Source organism: Apodemus sylvaticus, chromosome 18 (assembly GCF_947179515.1).
Source record: "Apodemus sylvaticus chromosome 18, mApoSyl1.1, whole genome shotgun sequence".
In the NCBI taxonomy this organism is placed as follows: Eukaryota; Metazoa; Chordata; class Mammalia; order Rodentia; family Muridae; genus Apodemus; species Apodemus sylvaticus.
In genome coordinates, this window is record NC_067489.1 from 6,143,508 (window position 1) to 6,158,963 (window position 15,456).

General features: G+C 42.7%; 1 protein-coding gene across 2 annotated transcripts in view; it reads left to right on the forward strand.

The window, feature by feature from the left end:
• Positions 1 to 15,456, forward strand: part of Myo16 (myosin XVI) — a 366,311-nt gene that overhangs the window by 213,995 nt on the left and 136,860 nt on the right. For both annotated transcript variants that reach the window (XM_052162641.1, XM_052162640.1), the window contains exon 23: positions 14,325 to 14,400. In XM_052162641.1, coding sequence (XP_052018601.1) covers positions 14,325 to 14,400 — 76 coding nt within the window. The remainder of the gene's footprint in view (positions 1 to 14,324; positions 14,401 to 15,456) is intronic.

Below are 15,456 nucleotides of genomic sequence, written 5' to 3' on the forward strand. Positions count from 1 at the left end.
GATACATTGAATTCGCAAGTACGTCTGCACAGTTCTGCATTTTCATCATCTGTTAATCCTAACCACTTCTCTGAGGATATTTTGCATCTTGTAAATAACAGGATGCAGGAAGGGAGTAAGGACATTAAGGACGTGCAGATTTACTCCTGTTCCATAAATATTGATGATCTTCTGAGTGCCAAGCTGGTGGCCACTTATAACTCAGTGTCCTGGGAAGATGGCTGCCCAGATACGAGATCCTGCTGCCTCTCTTGGGAGCTTCAGACCTTCACAGGGCTCCCTGCCACCTTCTAAATACTCACTTTCTCTCAGCTCATTCTGAAAACGAAATCGACTCAAAAAGATAATTCCCATATTTATGCCACTTTTAACTTTTAGCAAAAGAAGAAATGTAAGGGTGAACTGAATATCCTTCTTCCAAAATGCTTGAGATCAAAGCATCTCCAGGTTCATATATGTTTCAGATTTTAAAATTGCTCATAGAATTTACTAGTTGAGAAACTGTAATACCAAAAATTCAAGATCTAAAATGTTTTAATTTTTCTTAATTCTTGAAGTTTTCATACAATGTATTTTGATCAAATTCATTCCTAACCACCCAACTTTATGTTCTCCTTGTCTCTCTTTCTGTCCCTCCCTCCCTCTCCCTTCCTTCCCTCTTTTCTTCCCTCCCTCTCTCCCTCCCTCTGCCTTCCATATCCAATAGAGCCTCATTTGTGTTAGCTAACTATTCTTAGCTGCTGGCCCTTCTCTGGAGTGTGGTGGACATATTGGAGATCAATAACATTGAAGAAAACTGATTCTTGTTCCCTCAGAATCCATCAGCTGTCAATAACTCCTCAGTTAGGAGCTATTATAGGTAAGGCATCTAAGAGAGCCTTACCTATAGTAAGATCTGCTCCTAATGAGGGAATCTCATGAGAGAACCTCTGTTCTCCATGTTGGGACTCTCGCCTAAGCTATCACAGGTCTTACACATTCTGTCACAACTGCTCAGTTTCTCTGTGCAACTCCCCCATCATAACCTGAAAACACTGCTTCCTTGATGTCATCTCCCACCTCTGGCTCTTGTAATTTTTTTCTGTTCCCTTTTACTAGAAGAATACTGACCCTGGAGTAAAGGGTGTGACATAGATGTCCTCTTTAGGGCTGTACATTGTCAAGCATCTTTTTTTTTCATATTGACCAGTTGTGAGTCACCCTGTTAATTCAACAGAAGTTCATCTGATGAGGCCTGAGTGATATACTCCTTTATGGTTGTGGCATTATGGCATGATGAGTCATTTTAATATTATTTCCATGTACCAGAATAACAGTGGTAGCTTTCCCCCCTAGAGTCCATGAGCTAGCTAGTCTCCGGTTCTTGCTCTAATTAACAGTGCCAGGTATAAGTTCCATCCTGTGGAATAGTCCTTACACATAATCAGAAAAATGGTTAGTTACTCCCATAATGTTTGTGCCACCATTACACCAGTGGGCATATCATTCCAGGCAACAATGGAGCCCTACATTGTTGTAATTCATGGAATCCACAGCTGATTGAGACTGAATTCCTTTCTTCCCCAGTAGCATACATAGCATCTTCCAGCACTATGAAAGCTAACCGGTAGAGATAGCACTTCAAGGTGGATAGCAGCCTGGTTTCTCTGTGTTCTGTGGCACAAGCATATGGGGTCTTCAGCAATAAAGTCTTACTGCCAAGTTTTCGAGGATAACTAAGAATGATGGAAACAACCTGTGACTTGTTGGGGGCCTCTTTTATCCTGCTGGCCAAAAATCTGAGAAGCTCCAATGGCTGTAAGTCATTCTTGGCACTGAGCTTCTGAGTTTGGATAAGAATGACCACCTTGGGGACCATAATTGTCCATAAAAGAATAAAGGACCATTGTTCCTCAAAGGCCTATCAATGGCCTCTTTTGCTTCTCTGCTAACACTCCTGTTAACATTAAATGAGACTATTTTGGTTCACTCATTAGGAGCAGACATACACTGTTGGCTCATCTAGATGCCTAACCTATAGCTTGCAAGTTGGCCTTTTGGCCAATCTGTCCCTAAGTTTGTCTCCCCTGAGTATAAAGTAACCTGTGTTTTCCATTCTGTGGCAGATGTTCCAGATGGCTTTACAGGTCTTGTTCTCCGTGGCATGGTGTGTGTTATCAGAATTTAGTTTAACTTTTTTTTTTTTTTTTTGCTGGCACTGCCTTTTATTTTATTTATTTATTTATTTATTTATTTATTTATTTATTTATTTATTTATTTGCTGGCACTGCCTTTTAATGTACATTTGGAACGTGTAGGCCTTCCCAGTGACTGGGTAACAGCGTGGGCAGCTCCAGGCGCTCTGCTTTGGCTTTCACTCACAGATCCAAGCTTAATTCTTCATAATCAAACACAATCATCCACGGAAGCTAAGCTGCTCAAAGGCCTCGGGTACGGAGATGCTTGTGGCTGTTGTTCTGCACATCCATTCCTCTTGGTGTCCCTGGCAGGCTCCCTCTCCTGCGGTCACAGTGGGGTTCCTGCACACAAACCTTCAGACAGCCTAGATTAACTTGTATTTCTGTATTGTTAGCTCTCTGGCAGTCAAGGTTGACTCTAGGCAATGGCTGTTGCATACAATGCTACAATAAACTTGAGAGCACAGGGATCTTTTTTGGTGCAATGCTTTTATTCTGTTTAGATATATTGCACACAGCCATGGAATGGACACATCATAGGGCAATTCTAATTCTAGCTTTTGAAGGGACTTTCCATCTTGAATTTATACTGCTTGTCCTAATTTACATTCCAACCAGTAGGGAGCAAAGGGCCTGCCTCAGCTTCTTGATGATTTTTTTGAGTTGATCTACCTGGGGTGATACTGGTCTGACTCGCATGTATCCAGTGTGAATAAGATTGAGCTTTTATTAGTATTAGTATTAGTATTAGTATTAGTATTACCATTGACTACGGCTTTTTTTCCCCAAGTCATTAAAGGAATGATGACTCTGAAACATGTTGGGCACAAAATTAGGTCATTAAGTTAAGAATAAGGGAGATACAAAGCACACACACACACAAGCACACACATACACACACATATATATATGTATACTAAATATAGTACAGACAGATTTGGGCATATGCAAAACTGTAACCTGGACTGTGACAGCTGCGCATGTCCATCTTCCAAGGTCTAAGGTGGCATGTTCTTACACTGCTAAGCTGTCACAGCAGGGAGATTATAGAGGAACTTTTGACTTTCGGCACTTCAACTACATGGGAATGTCAATCTCCAGCTCAGGAACATTGCATACTAATGTAATTATCAACCTAGCTTGGCCTGAACATGCTGACTTACAAAGCAGAGCAGGAAGGCAATAGATAAATAAGTGATCAACGTTAGCCTAGTGTCTATGTCTACATGCGCACCTGTTATGAGGCATCTCACCAATGAGCCTGTAACAGGGAAGGAAATTGAAGAGAGCTGGTGTCTGAGTAGAGAATCTGTACGAGAAAGCCGGGACTCCCGGCAAGCTGTGCAGTGATGCCAGTGCCCAGCGGAACCCACTCTAGTCCTGAGTGTGAGCAGAGCTGAGGCTGTGCACAGCAGTGAAAAGCAGTGTCTGCAGCTCGTGGGCCCTGGCTGTTTCGTTTTCACTCTTTGGTTTAGATCTCTCCGCCCACATGCTGGAACTCAGGGAATGTCCAGGCTGTCTTGCCATGCAGTCTCTCAGGAATGATTCTGTCAGCCTTCCTGCACCCTGCTTTCATTTATACCTTCAAGAGGCCCAACATTTCTACTCAAGCACTTGATTGTCACGGGTGCATTCTTGCCTTTGCTTTCCTGTGAGCTACACAGCTACGACAAAGAGGTGAACTGTTGGCACTCAGACCAGCAAAGACAAACACCTTGGGAACTGTCAAAGTAGGAGGGCACTGTACAGTCTTAAAAGAAAATGTATTAAAATTTCAAAGAGAACAACATGATTTGGGGGATTTGGTTGTACAAGAAATGTCAATAATCTGAGGTAGCTAAGAGATTTACCTGAATGGGAGCACCATCACTCAGATGTCAAAGAGATATGGGAAGAAGAAAAGACACCATGATGTTGCGGGAAATATTAAAAAGAACGGCAAGTTCCCCTGCTATGCCAGGAACTGGCAGGCCACATGGTTCCAGCAGGGTGTTCTCATCTCTGCAGACTCTCTGGCCGGGAGCTCCTGAGACATGTCTATCCAACTCAGTTCCCTTAGCAGGTAGCTGCCACGCCAGCCCCGTGCAATGACCACCCACCTCCAGGTTAGCTGTCACAACTCCCAGTAAACTGGTAAAATCAAAACTCTAGAAGTTTATAATTAATCAGTCAGATTTAAATATCAATAAATTTCCAATTCACAAGATGCCCACACAATAATTTCAGAGCCAATGGATAATGATACAAGCTGTCCACCTAGATTAGACAAGTTTTCCCAATTAATGTATTCCTACATGATATTATAGACACCTGTGGCTATTCAAAGCCATTCTGAATCTGAATTGTGCTGTTCGTCCTCCATTTTCCTCCTCCTCTCGTGTGTTCCCTGTCTCTGCAACTCTTAGCATTTTAGGCATCCTTTTCCTCTGTCCAATCAGAGGCTTCTTGTTGTATTAATAGTTAAATTAATTGGACAGCGAAAATCCTGCTATACCATGGGCCTTGGGCATTGGGAGATGCTGGAAGTTGGAACCATGGCTTGCTCCTATGACCTTGTGTTCAAGCAGCAGGTTCTGCTTGGCTGAGGAGGAAGGCACTGACCAGAGCTGTTGCAGCCCAGGTCCAGGTACATTTTTGTTATTATTATCACTATTTTTTAAACAGAGTCTCACATTGCAGCCCCTAAGGTTGGTTTAGAACTCACTATATAACTAAGGTTGGTCTGGAAGAGACTATGTAGCCAAAGTTGGCTTTTAACTAATAACAATCCCACTGCCCCAGCTTTCTGAATGCTGGATTACAAATGTAAGCAACCACACCCAGATGGTAGTTTTATTTTAATACACTTTGCTCTCAGTCACACTAAAGACAAATTGAAAATCTCAATATGTCCACTTACTATATCCCTAGAATTCCTTGCAAACAGTGTATTTATCAGCAGTCTTCGCTAACAAAATCATTAGACTTTGCTGTGAATAATGATTGGACAGAGGAAAAAACCGAGGCAGAGGGAGCGACTCACTTCCAACTAGTGTTCAGCCCCAGGAGTGGCCGTGGGTTGACCATAAAGAAGGAAATTTCCCTTCCTAATGCTCACTTGGACTTCCTCACATGTCTGCTGCTTTCATGTTCTCCTACCCTGCTTCTCTGACTTTGCATCAGAACCAAGTGGAGAGGAAGTGGCGAGTATGTGTTTCTGGCTTGCCTCCCAGGATGGCGACTGGGGAGTTTGAGTGAGATCTGGAAGATTTGCCTTCACGTGAATAATTGTAAATGAAGACTTCGGCTGATGGGAAATCTGGAAGCCCTGTTTTCAGAAATGCTAACTGTACCAGCGCCATAGTTGGCAGCTAGATTGGGCCGTACCATCATCTTTGCACCACCCTTCTCCCATTGATACCATGAAGGCAGAGGAGGCTTCCAGTAAGGGCTGACCCCTGCCCAACACAGGAGAGCAATGCAGGAGAGGAGGAGGAAAATGGAGGACAAAATGGAGGACCTCACCAAATCAAAGCAGCCAGTTGCTCCTAAGTTTAGTTCAGGAAACTGTGTGAGGAGAGGGCACTACGGCTAATACTCCATCTTACCTTACATTCCTGTTTCCTTGGTGATGAGCCAAGCTCAGGCTTCACAGCCATCGCTTAGAAGGAAAGCGATTGCATGTGCCTCAGCATTCCGTGACCTTCATTCTCTTCTGTGTGGGCCCAGGAAACCAGGTAACTTGATGAGCTGTGATTCACAGCCACGGGAAGACTCCCATACCTCCCTGTTTTAATGTATGGCTCACATAATTTATCTTTTAATTGTATTTATTGTGGTACAGTAGGAGTATTGTAGGGAGTACAATCAACAAAGCACTCCCCCCTCCCTTTCCACCCCCCACATGTGTGTGCTCCCCAACTCTCCCCCTCCCAACCCCCTCAACCTATCACTATCACAGCAGGGTTTAGCAACTGTTGCTCACTGCCAAAGCCAAAGCAGAATGCTAAGTTTTCTTTTGAGTAATTTTATTGAGCAGAATCATTCCAAAGAGAATTTTTGAATGCATGACGATTTCCTTAAAGATTTTTGTGGTTGTTGTTCTGGGCTGTGTGCATATAAATTACTCTATTACTTGCATGAGGTGCTGCTATTCACAGCATGGCCCTTGCCTTTCAGGGTCTAGGAGGGAGAAAAAAGGAAGGCTTGAGGATCCATTATAGGAGGACATGGAGGGAAAGGAAGGGATTAACCTGACCTTCCTCTTCTGCTTTCCCCACCTCTCTCCTTTATCTATCAAATAATAAAACCCTGGGCAGAGCAGCTACCTGAATGGCCCAGGAAAACCTTCTGCCTAAAATCCGTTCTCTGCTGCCCCAGGTGGGTGCTGCCAGTGAGAACTGATGGTTTCCTGTTCCCCTGACAACCAGTGGCTAAGCTATGGGTGGTTTCTATGATAGATTTTTACCTGCATAGAAACCTGTTCACTTTACTAGGCTTTGAGGTCATCTGCTTTTATACTGTCTGAAACCCAGTGGCCTGATCCCCACAGGCTCCCTAGTTTTCAAGGCCTCAATAGCGCCCCACCCCCACCCCCAATTCACTACAGCTTCACTTTGTGTCCTTTTCTTGTGATTGTGTTGCCTTGGGCTGATGGCCATTCTTGCCAGTAGCATCTCTCTTGGTGAGCCAACATGCCTGATGGGTCCAGGGACGGTTGTTCTGTTTAGGTACAATTCTATCACAACGTTGCAAATGAGTTTCAGCTGATACAATTTAAGGATCTTGTTGGGCAGACAGCTTGGGGTAGCAACCTGACTGGGAACAGGAGAAGGGCACAAAGGAGCAATGAAGTTTCACATTGAAGAGGTCCACAGAGAGCTAGGCTGATGTTTCCAGGGATAGGTTCTGAGACCATGCCTGCCTCCCTACTCAGAGGTATCCAAGGAAGACGGGACTCAGAAGCCTAAGTGGAAGGGTCAGCTCACCCTGCTCAATGACTGTGGGAACAACTGTACACCAAGAAGCAAGGGAAGAGCTAAGCATCAGCAGTGGCAGGGCACAAGCACGGTTTATAGGGCAGTCAAGACACCTAAAACACCCATCACATGACTGGGAGAAAATGCATCAATGTAGACCATATGTAGGTCCAAAACTCAAGGAATCCTAAAGCATGGGAACAGAGAGGAGGTTCGCCCATTGTGATGCAAATCAACTGGAAATGAACTAGAAAGGAAGAAAGAAAAACCTCCAGATACAGTGTCCCCCAAATACCCTGCCACAAGCAATATCCATTTGATACTCTGCCACTAAACAGCTCCCTCTAAATAACCCATCATGCGAAAGTGACAGAGGAGAGTCTGAAGAGATTTTGTGTGTGTGTGTGTGTGTGTGTTTGTGTGTACTTACATATACACACATACAAATCTATACATGAGAATTTATCCATGAAAATGTAGATGTATGTATATATGGCTGGCTAAATATGAAAGCACAACATATCAAGAGTCAACACAGTAGAAAGGTCTTTTGGCAACATCACATGCTTAACTGTTAGAGAATAAAGAAATTCTTAAATCCAAGTTTCAGTCTCAAGAATGGAGAAATTGGTTTTTTGTTTTGTTTTGTTTTGTTTTTGAGAAAGAGACAAGACCATGGAGATAGGTGGGTATGGAGGTTGGAAGGATCAGGCAGGAGTGGAAGGGAGGGAAAAACATGATCAAAATATGTTGTATGAAAATATTTTTAAACAAAAAAATAAATGGAGATTGAAAATTGATCGAAGTAAGCAAATGGCAGCCGGGAAGAAAGCCGAGCAGCCAGGAGCACTCGCCGGTGCTCCAAGCCGAGCAGCCAGGAGCACTCGCTGGTGCTCCGAGCCGAGCAGCCAGGAGCACTCGCCGGTGCTCCAAGGATCTGAGTTTGGGGTCCCGGCACCCACGTGAGGTGGCTCACAATTGTCCCAGGTCACCAGGTCCAGAGCATCCATCCAATGCCTCTGGCCTCTGTGAGCACCTGCACTCACATGGTGACACACACTCAACACACACACACACACACACACACACACACACACACATCTACACATAACTAAAAATAATCAAAATAATCCTTTTTTTTAAAAAAAAAAAAGGCTTGTTCGTTGACTATGGGGATAAACTGAAAACCTTCTAGTAAGTTGACCAAAAAAGGATATAAATAACCAATATCAAGAAAAACACAGAAAGTATCTCTGTGGCCCTGCCAGCGTTTAGAAGATCAGAAGGGACAGGAGTAGCCCCACATGAAGTGACAGGCTAACATGGGCTGGTTCCTCATAAAGCTCAGCTACCTCACCTCACCCCAGTGAAGGAGAGGGTCCAAACAGGCTAGTCCAGGAGAGAAGTTGAAAATGCAAAATTACCCAAAAAAGAAATCTCCTTCTTCCAGATGGCTTAACTGGAGAATTCTACCAAATGTTTAAAAGAAAATTAGTACCAACTTCATGCAGTCTGATCCAGAAAATAGAAGACAAAATGCTTTCTGATTTGTTTTACAAAGCTAGCATCACTCTGCTCCCCAAATCAGACAAAAGCTAGAATACATGCATGTGCACACGCACGTGCGTGCGTGTGCGCACACACACACACACACACACACACACACACACATACACACACCAAAAATCAGTCCTTCCAGAACAGAATTGGATAGACACTCAAAAAATATAGCATACTGGCTTCATATGTGTGTGTGTATGTATGTATACACATATATAAATACATTAATACATTATAACATATAATAATATAATAGTATAATAATATGTATTATTACCTTGGTCAGTCAATGCTTTCCAAAAATGTAAGTGCTTTCAATATTTGAAAAGTATTCAAGACAATCCAGAATATTAATAAGCTAAAGGAGAAAAATTATGTCATTTATTAATAGATGTAGAAAAATATTTAATAAAATTCAACATACGTCCACAACAAGCATTCTAAGAAGACAGCTGTGGAGGAGATGGTGTTGCCCCAAGAAAGAGCACCCGCAGCAGTCTATTGCTAATGTCATATGTAACCATGGTTATCCTAAGAAAGACAGCTCCTCCCAAGGAAGAGCACCTGTAGCAGCCCATTGCATGGAAACCAGCTGTTGTACTCTTAGGTCAAGCGTGTGGCATAGATGCTGGCTGCTCTCCCTCTGCGCCACATAACACTGTAGGTCTAGTGAGTCTAATGAGGATAGGGAGGAAATAAAAGTCTGACAGAGTGGAAGAAAAAAGCCACTGCTTATACATGACATAAATGTCAGTGTACACAACCACAAGGAATCCACTCAGAGAAAGACAACCACAGCCAACATAGGCAGCTCAGTCAGAACATAAAGCATAGCAGTAATAAAGACGAACTTATGACGTTGAGAGGAGTGTAAGGGGAACATGGGAAGAGTTGGCGGAGGAGAGGGGTGGGTGGAAATGATGCCAACACAGAACCCGTTTGTGAAATCCTCACTAAATTAAAAATTTAAAGAAGATCTAAGAAAAGCATAGAAGTGTGTTGTATTTTAATGTCAGTAATGGACACTAAAATTAAGCATGATAATGTTCATAACTACTCAAAGACAACATGATGCTCAGGTCCAGTTTAAGTCAGTCTCACTAAATACATACAGAAAGAGTGCCCTGATAACGTAGATGGTAATGGAAGAAGCCAAGAGTCCAAACAGGAGCAGAGCAGACCATACTCACGAAGAGGAGACAGCACAATGAGTTCTCAGCATAGGGATAATCAGTGTGGTCTGTCCTCCCAAATGAATATCATGCATTTCCTACCAAAATTTCAGTGTGCACATGTGTGTATGTGTGTACATATGTGTGTGCTTTTGTATGTGTATGTGTGTGCATGACTATGATGGATCATGCTGTATATGCATGAATACATTTGTGTGCATTGTGCATGTGTGTGTGCCTGTATGTATCTGTGTGTGTAAGTATGATGGAGCATACCATATATGTGGGTGTGCCTGTGTGTGTGTGTGTGTGTGTGTGTGTACATGCATGCATGTGCATGAGTGTGGAGATATGTGTGCATACATGTGTGTTTGTATGTGCATGTGGACTTGTGTGTGTATATTACTATGATGGAGCATGTTGTGCATGTGTGAGTAAGTGTGCTTGTGTGTGTGTATGATAGAGCATACCATGTATGTGTGCAGATCTGTATGCATGTGTACATGTGTGTATGTGCATGTGTGTGTGTGTGTGTGTGTGTGATGGAGCATACCTGTAATAATTCTAGTGCTGAGGAGGGAGAAGCAGGGGGAACATGAGTTAGGACCTTGTGTTAAAACAAATATTTTTATACTTATAGACGCATAGTCCATCTTACTGTAAAATGTATATGAGAAGATCCAGCTACTAACATAGCTACAATAAATAATGTCTATAGAATACGGTGGAAAGGACCACCTGACTATATCACATGACATTTCAAAGCTTTGTTTTCAAGACAGTGACAGAAAGCAATGAACTCCACTGAACAAAGAACCCAAGAGTAACACATAGATGGACTGAGGCATCCCCATGCAGGTGTTAATAGTCTATAGTCTCTCCGCATATAGTCTCTCTGGTCAGTTTCCCAGTTTTGATTATATTATAGGATCTTGCCATGGAAGGAAACTGGTCAGGGACACATAGAACCTTCCTGTATTATTTTTTGTGAAATTATGGGATTTGAGGTATCCTAAATTTAAAGCAGTAAGTTGTAATATTTAAAAGATATAGTGAGATGCTATTCATGCCACAAAAATCAACATTGATAGTGCCTTGTATTTAGACTTTTATTTTTGACAGTATCATCTTGTATACCAGGCACTATAATCAGTCACCTGTTACCCTTTTTAATCCTTCTTACCAGCTGATTCCTGTCCTACCCCAAGTCTCTCCTGTCTTTTTTCCTTCCTCCCTCCTTCCCTCCCTCTTTTTCTCCCTCCCTCCCTCCTCCTTTCTTCCTTCCTTTCTCATTCCTTCTTCCTTCTTTCCTTCTTTCCTTTCTTCCTCCTCCCTTCCTTCCTGCTTTTCTATATTCCCTTCTTTTTTGTTCTTTTTAAATTTCAGGCATTTCTGGGCAGTCTTGCTGCTGTATGTCTGTGACTGTAAAGATCATGTCACAAATTTAATTGTAACACCAATACAATTGCAAACTCATTAGGTAGAATTAACTGTCTTTATTCAGAAACGAAATCTGGGGTCTGGTTGTATTTTAAGTTTAAAGAATAATTTTTAGTGTATGTCTTGTGTGACTGCATACATGCTCACATTCCATACCTATGAGTATACTTTGTATGATCTTTGCAAAATACATAGAAACTATCCCCAAAATGACATGTTGCTGTGCAGCCAAGGGGCAGATAACTGCCTCCAACTTTGTTTTCGCACTGAAATATTCCATAGATGCCAGATAATACCTAAAATCTGTGCCCCCTAATCCTAAGTAGCACCTTGACAACTTGTATTATACTGTTTTGGCTATGGGAGTGTCCAGTGTTTATACAGAAACGCTGATTCAAATCTTATCAGTACTGGGCTCACCCATTTCTTAGGAGTTGAGTCAGAGGTTTTATAGTTGAGGGACTCTGCAGAAGTTGACTTATCCCCAGGAAGAGGAATCAAAGAACTTCATAAATTATTCCATACAGCATAAGTAGGCAATCTCACCTATGCTGTGATGCAATGTTTTGTGCAGAAGCACTTGCCATAAGAGGAATTCTGCTAACTACATACGCTATACTTCCTATAAATGCCAAGCTATCATTGAATGCTGCCGTGCATGTGTGGTGCATGTGTGTGTGTGAAGTTTATTTTTCTAGGGGATGTACCCAGTTAGAATCTCTATCAGGGAAACTATGAACTTCAGTTTTGGTAGAGACCTTCAGCCGTAAGCCTGGTTCTAAAAACCAGGACATCATGCATGAAAACTTCCCAAATCCCATAACCTCACAATAGCAAAACAGTTCCCAGTACACTCCTTGGAATGACCTTGCTATGGTGTGGTATTCCCATTCACAATATAGCAAAACCTCTCATCAGTTTCACTAAAAAGGCATCAAGTGTGCCCAATGGACAAGGGTTTTGTAGTTGCTGTGGAGAATAAGCTAATCAGCAAACGGCCAGACAGGCGCTGCTTAGGGACAATCTTCCATGGAGGTTAGAGAGTCCTACATGATATTCCCCAATGACAGGAACAGGAAATAAAATAAGTGTGTTTGCAGAGAATCAGTGCATGTGCATGTGCGTGTGTGTGTGTGTGTGTGTGTGTGTGTGTGTGTGTGTGTGTTTCATTTGGAATCATTAGATTTTCATGCATCACATAGACTGGTATTATAGACTAGAACCACACAGTAACAATCCCTACACACCAGTGTCTCAGTGCTTCTGTGCTAACGGCATCCCCATCTAACAGTGGAGCTGCTGTGAATTTAGATGAGAATATAGAAGTCAGAAATTAAATTTTGGTCTCTTTCTTATTTTAGTTATTGTAGTAATTTGTACTACTGACAAGTAATACTATGAATAAGGTATAAAATGTGGGGACTAAAGACGCAAACGCGGGCTATAGCCACCATCAGATGACAGGGACAATCCTAGCGGAGAGGCCATCTTGGTCATACCAAGCACTCCACCATATTAGAGCCAAACAATGGAACAGAGAGCTACTCAGAAAGGAAATAAGAGCCTAGAGACATTTTAGTATGAGAGTCTTAGCTCCTCCCTGGCCCGCCTGAAAGCAAGAAAATACTGTCAGCCACCAAGAAGGAGTAGAATTAGAAATTGTGCTGGGAACTTGAAGACCAGAAGTATTTTGACAATTCCTAGGTGTGTGTACATTGATGTGATGTCATTACAAGATGCACTGGAAAACTTTTAGCAGACAGGGTTGATCTGAAAACTCAGCATGAGACGCTGGGTGCAGAGGACTACTCCTTACAGCAAGACCTGAGGGCTACCCTGTCCCTACTGTCACTGCCAGGGATGTGGAATTCCATCACCTGCTGCTCCTGTATTCAGCCTGAGGTTCAAGACCTCAAAGACCCCGAGTGAAGCAGCTTGAAGAGTTGAGTGAAGAGTTGAGAGTCTGAGGAGAGATGGGGCAAGTTCAGAGACAGTGAGAAGATGCCATAGACTCTTAAGGATGGGAGCTGTGGTTAAATACCCAGTGGTGAGGTACTGGCAAATGTCTGCAGCAAGAGCACATGAATCAGGACGAAGGTGTTGGAAGAGGAAAATGTGGATACAATCTTCACAAAAACATCAGGGGTATCTGGAAGGGACCATAGGGACTCTGGAAAGCAAACCCAAAGCTGTACCTGTTTCTCAGAGATGTTGGAGGTTGTTGCTAGAGAAGGTGAGCTCAGCTGCTCTTAAGTTCCTTAAAATGGGTTGAAGAAGTGACAGCCAATGTCCTGTGGGGCTGGTCAGGTGCCTAAGACTTCCTGTCTAACCTTTGGAAGACCTGCAGTGAAGTTCTTGTGCATTCCATCACAGACTTAACAGCACAGAGTAGCACTTACCACTATCCTGAAGTTTTAAAATAGGAACTTGGGGAAATTAAAGGGGTTATCAAAGTCCATATGAACACAGGCAGTTGTAAAAATGAGGTGACCTGACTTGTGTGGTGTCACTGGGCTGACCTCCCTGATACAGGAAAAATAGGGAAGCAGAGTTCTTGTCTAGACTGGTTTACCTCCACACTATGTGGTTACAGGTTGTGTGATCTTGTACCATGGCTAGGGGCTTGCACTGTGGAATGTTCAAAAATGTGGTCCACTGTGTCAAAAAAAAAAAAACGGGGTGCTCAATTTCTGATGAGAGAGTCTCAGTCAAGTCATGACCAGTCCTGCTGAGAAAAGCTTCTCTGAAGTAGAGGAAGCTACTGATAGCGAGACATGTCTGTCTAATGATCTGTTGCATGGAAACTGATTTACACTGCAGTGTGAGAACACCTGTTTGGGAGTGGTCAACTGGACAACCAGCTTCGCCCTTACATGTTACATGAACTCTGAAACCTGAAGGTGTTTCTTCCAGGGATCTTTAAAGACAAAAAAAATCATGCTTTTATTTTTTTATAAGAATTTTTCACAGTCCCCCAATATCCTTAAGTAATTTTAGCTATTTTTGTCTCATTGCAGGTAATGTATGAAATTGGAGGAGCGGTTGAAAGAAACAAAGACTCTCTTTCACAGAACCTCCTGTTCGTAATGAAAAGTAAGTAGATTTTTCTCCCCACATTGATTTCTTGATCTTGGGACAATATCTTGAAAAATGTGCTCTACTGCCTAAAGGGCCGTTGGGGCACCATTTCCTCCCCAGCATTCAGGATAGCAAGGGGTATGTTGCCACACTGAGCATTGGCTAGAATCTAATTGGGAGTCCAGAGGAAGCTTTTCACTAAGCTTCCAGTAGACAGGTGTGTAAAGCACCTTTACTGCTTCCATGTATGAATACGGACGAGCTTGTCCATGGAGACTAATGAAGATGAAATCAGTTTCCGAACTTATTTAGGCCACAGCATGGTGAGTTCCATGGCTAAGGATGACTCCAGGGTAAAACTAGAGTGGTATTTTATTTTTATGTACTTTCAGTTATGAGCTATTAATGTCCACTAAGTAGATAGCTGATCAATGTTTATATGTATAAGCACATATATATGCATAGTTATTGGTTCCTACTTAGTGGATATTAATATTTTATATACATATATCAACTATAATTCTATTCAGTATGTAACACTATATGCTAACATAGATACCATAATCAGATATATGTGATTCTGTCTGTTCTAGTCATCATTTTCTTAATAGAGTCTCTGGTGATTCATGTTTCTCTGGTAGCCTCTTAAGGGAAAGGTTGAGTGAGTCTCCAGCTGAGGCAGAGCTATTTGTCTTTCCTGGAAAGACAATCCAGGCTTGGGTGAAGTGGTCAGATGCTTTGAAGTGTAGGTCAGACATCTGCGTCACCACTGACTGAGGGCGTCACTGAGCACATCACAATCTCGTGGTCATGATGCATCGTTTACACGGAGGGCCCTCTCTGCAGGCCTCTCAGTCACGCAGCTTTTGTGAGTTCTCTTGGCTGACACACTGCAGGGGAACAGGAGCAGGGGTGAAATCACAAAGAGCTATAGACTGGAAACCACTCAGCCTTGCTAGCCCTGTAGGGTACCGGCCTCCCCACTAAGGCTGCCTAAACTTTCACTGTTAGGCTGGTCTCTGTGCACTCCCCGCTGCTCTGTGAGAAGGTCTGAGAAGCAGAGCACATCAG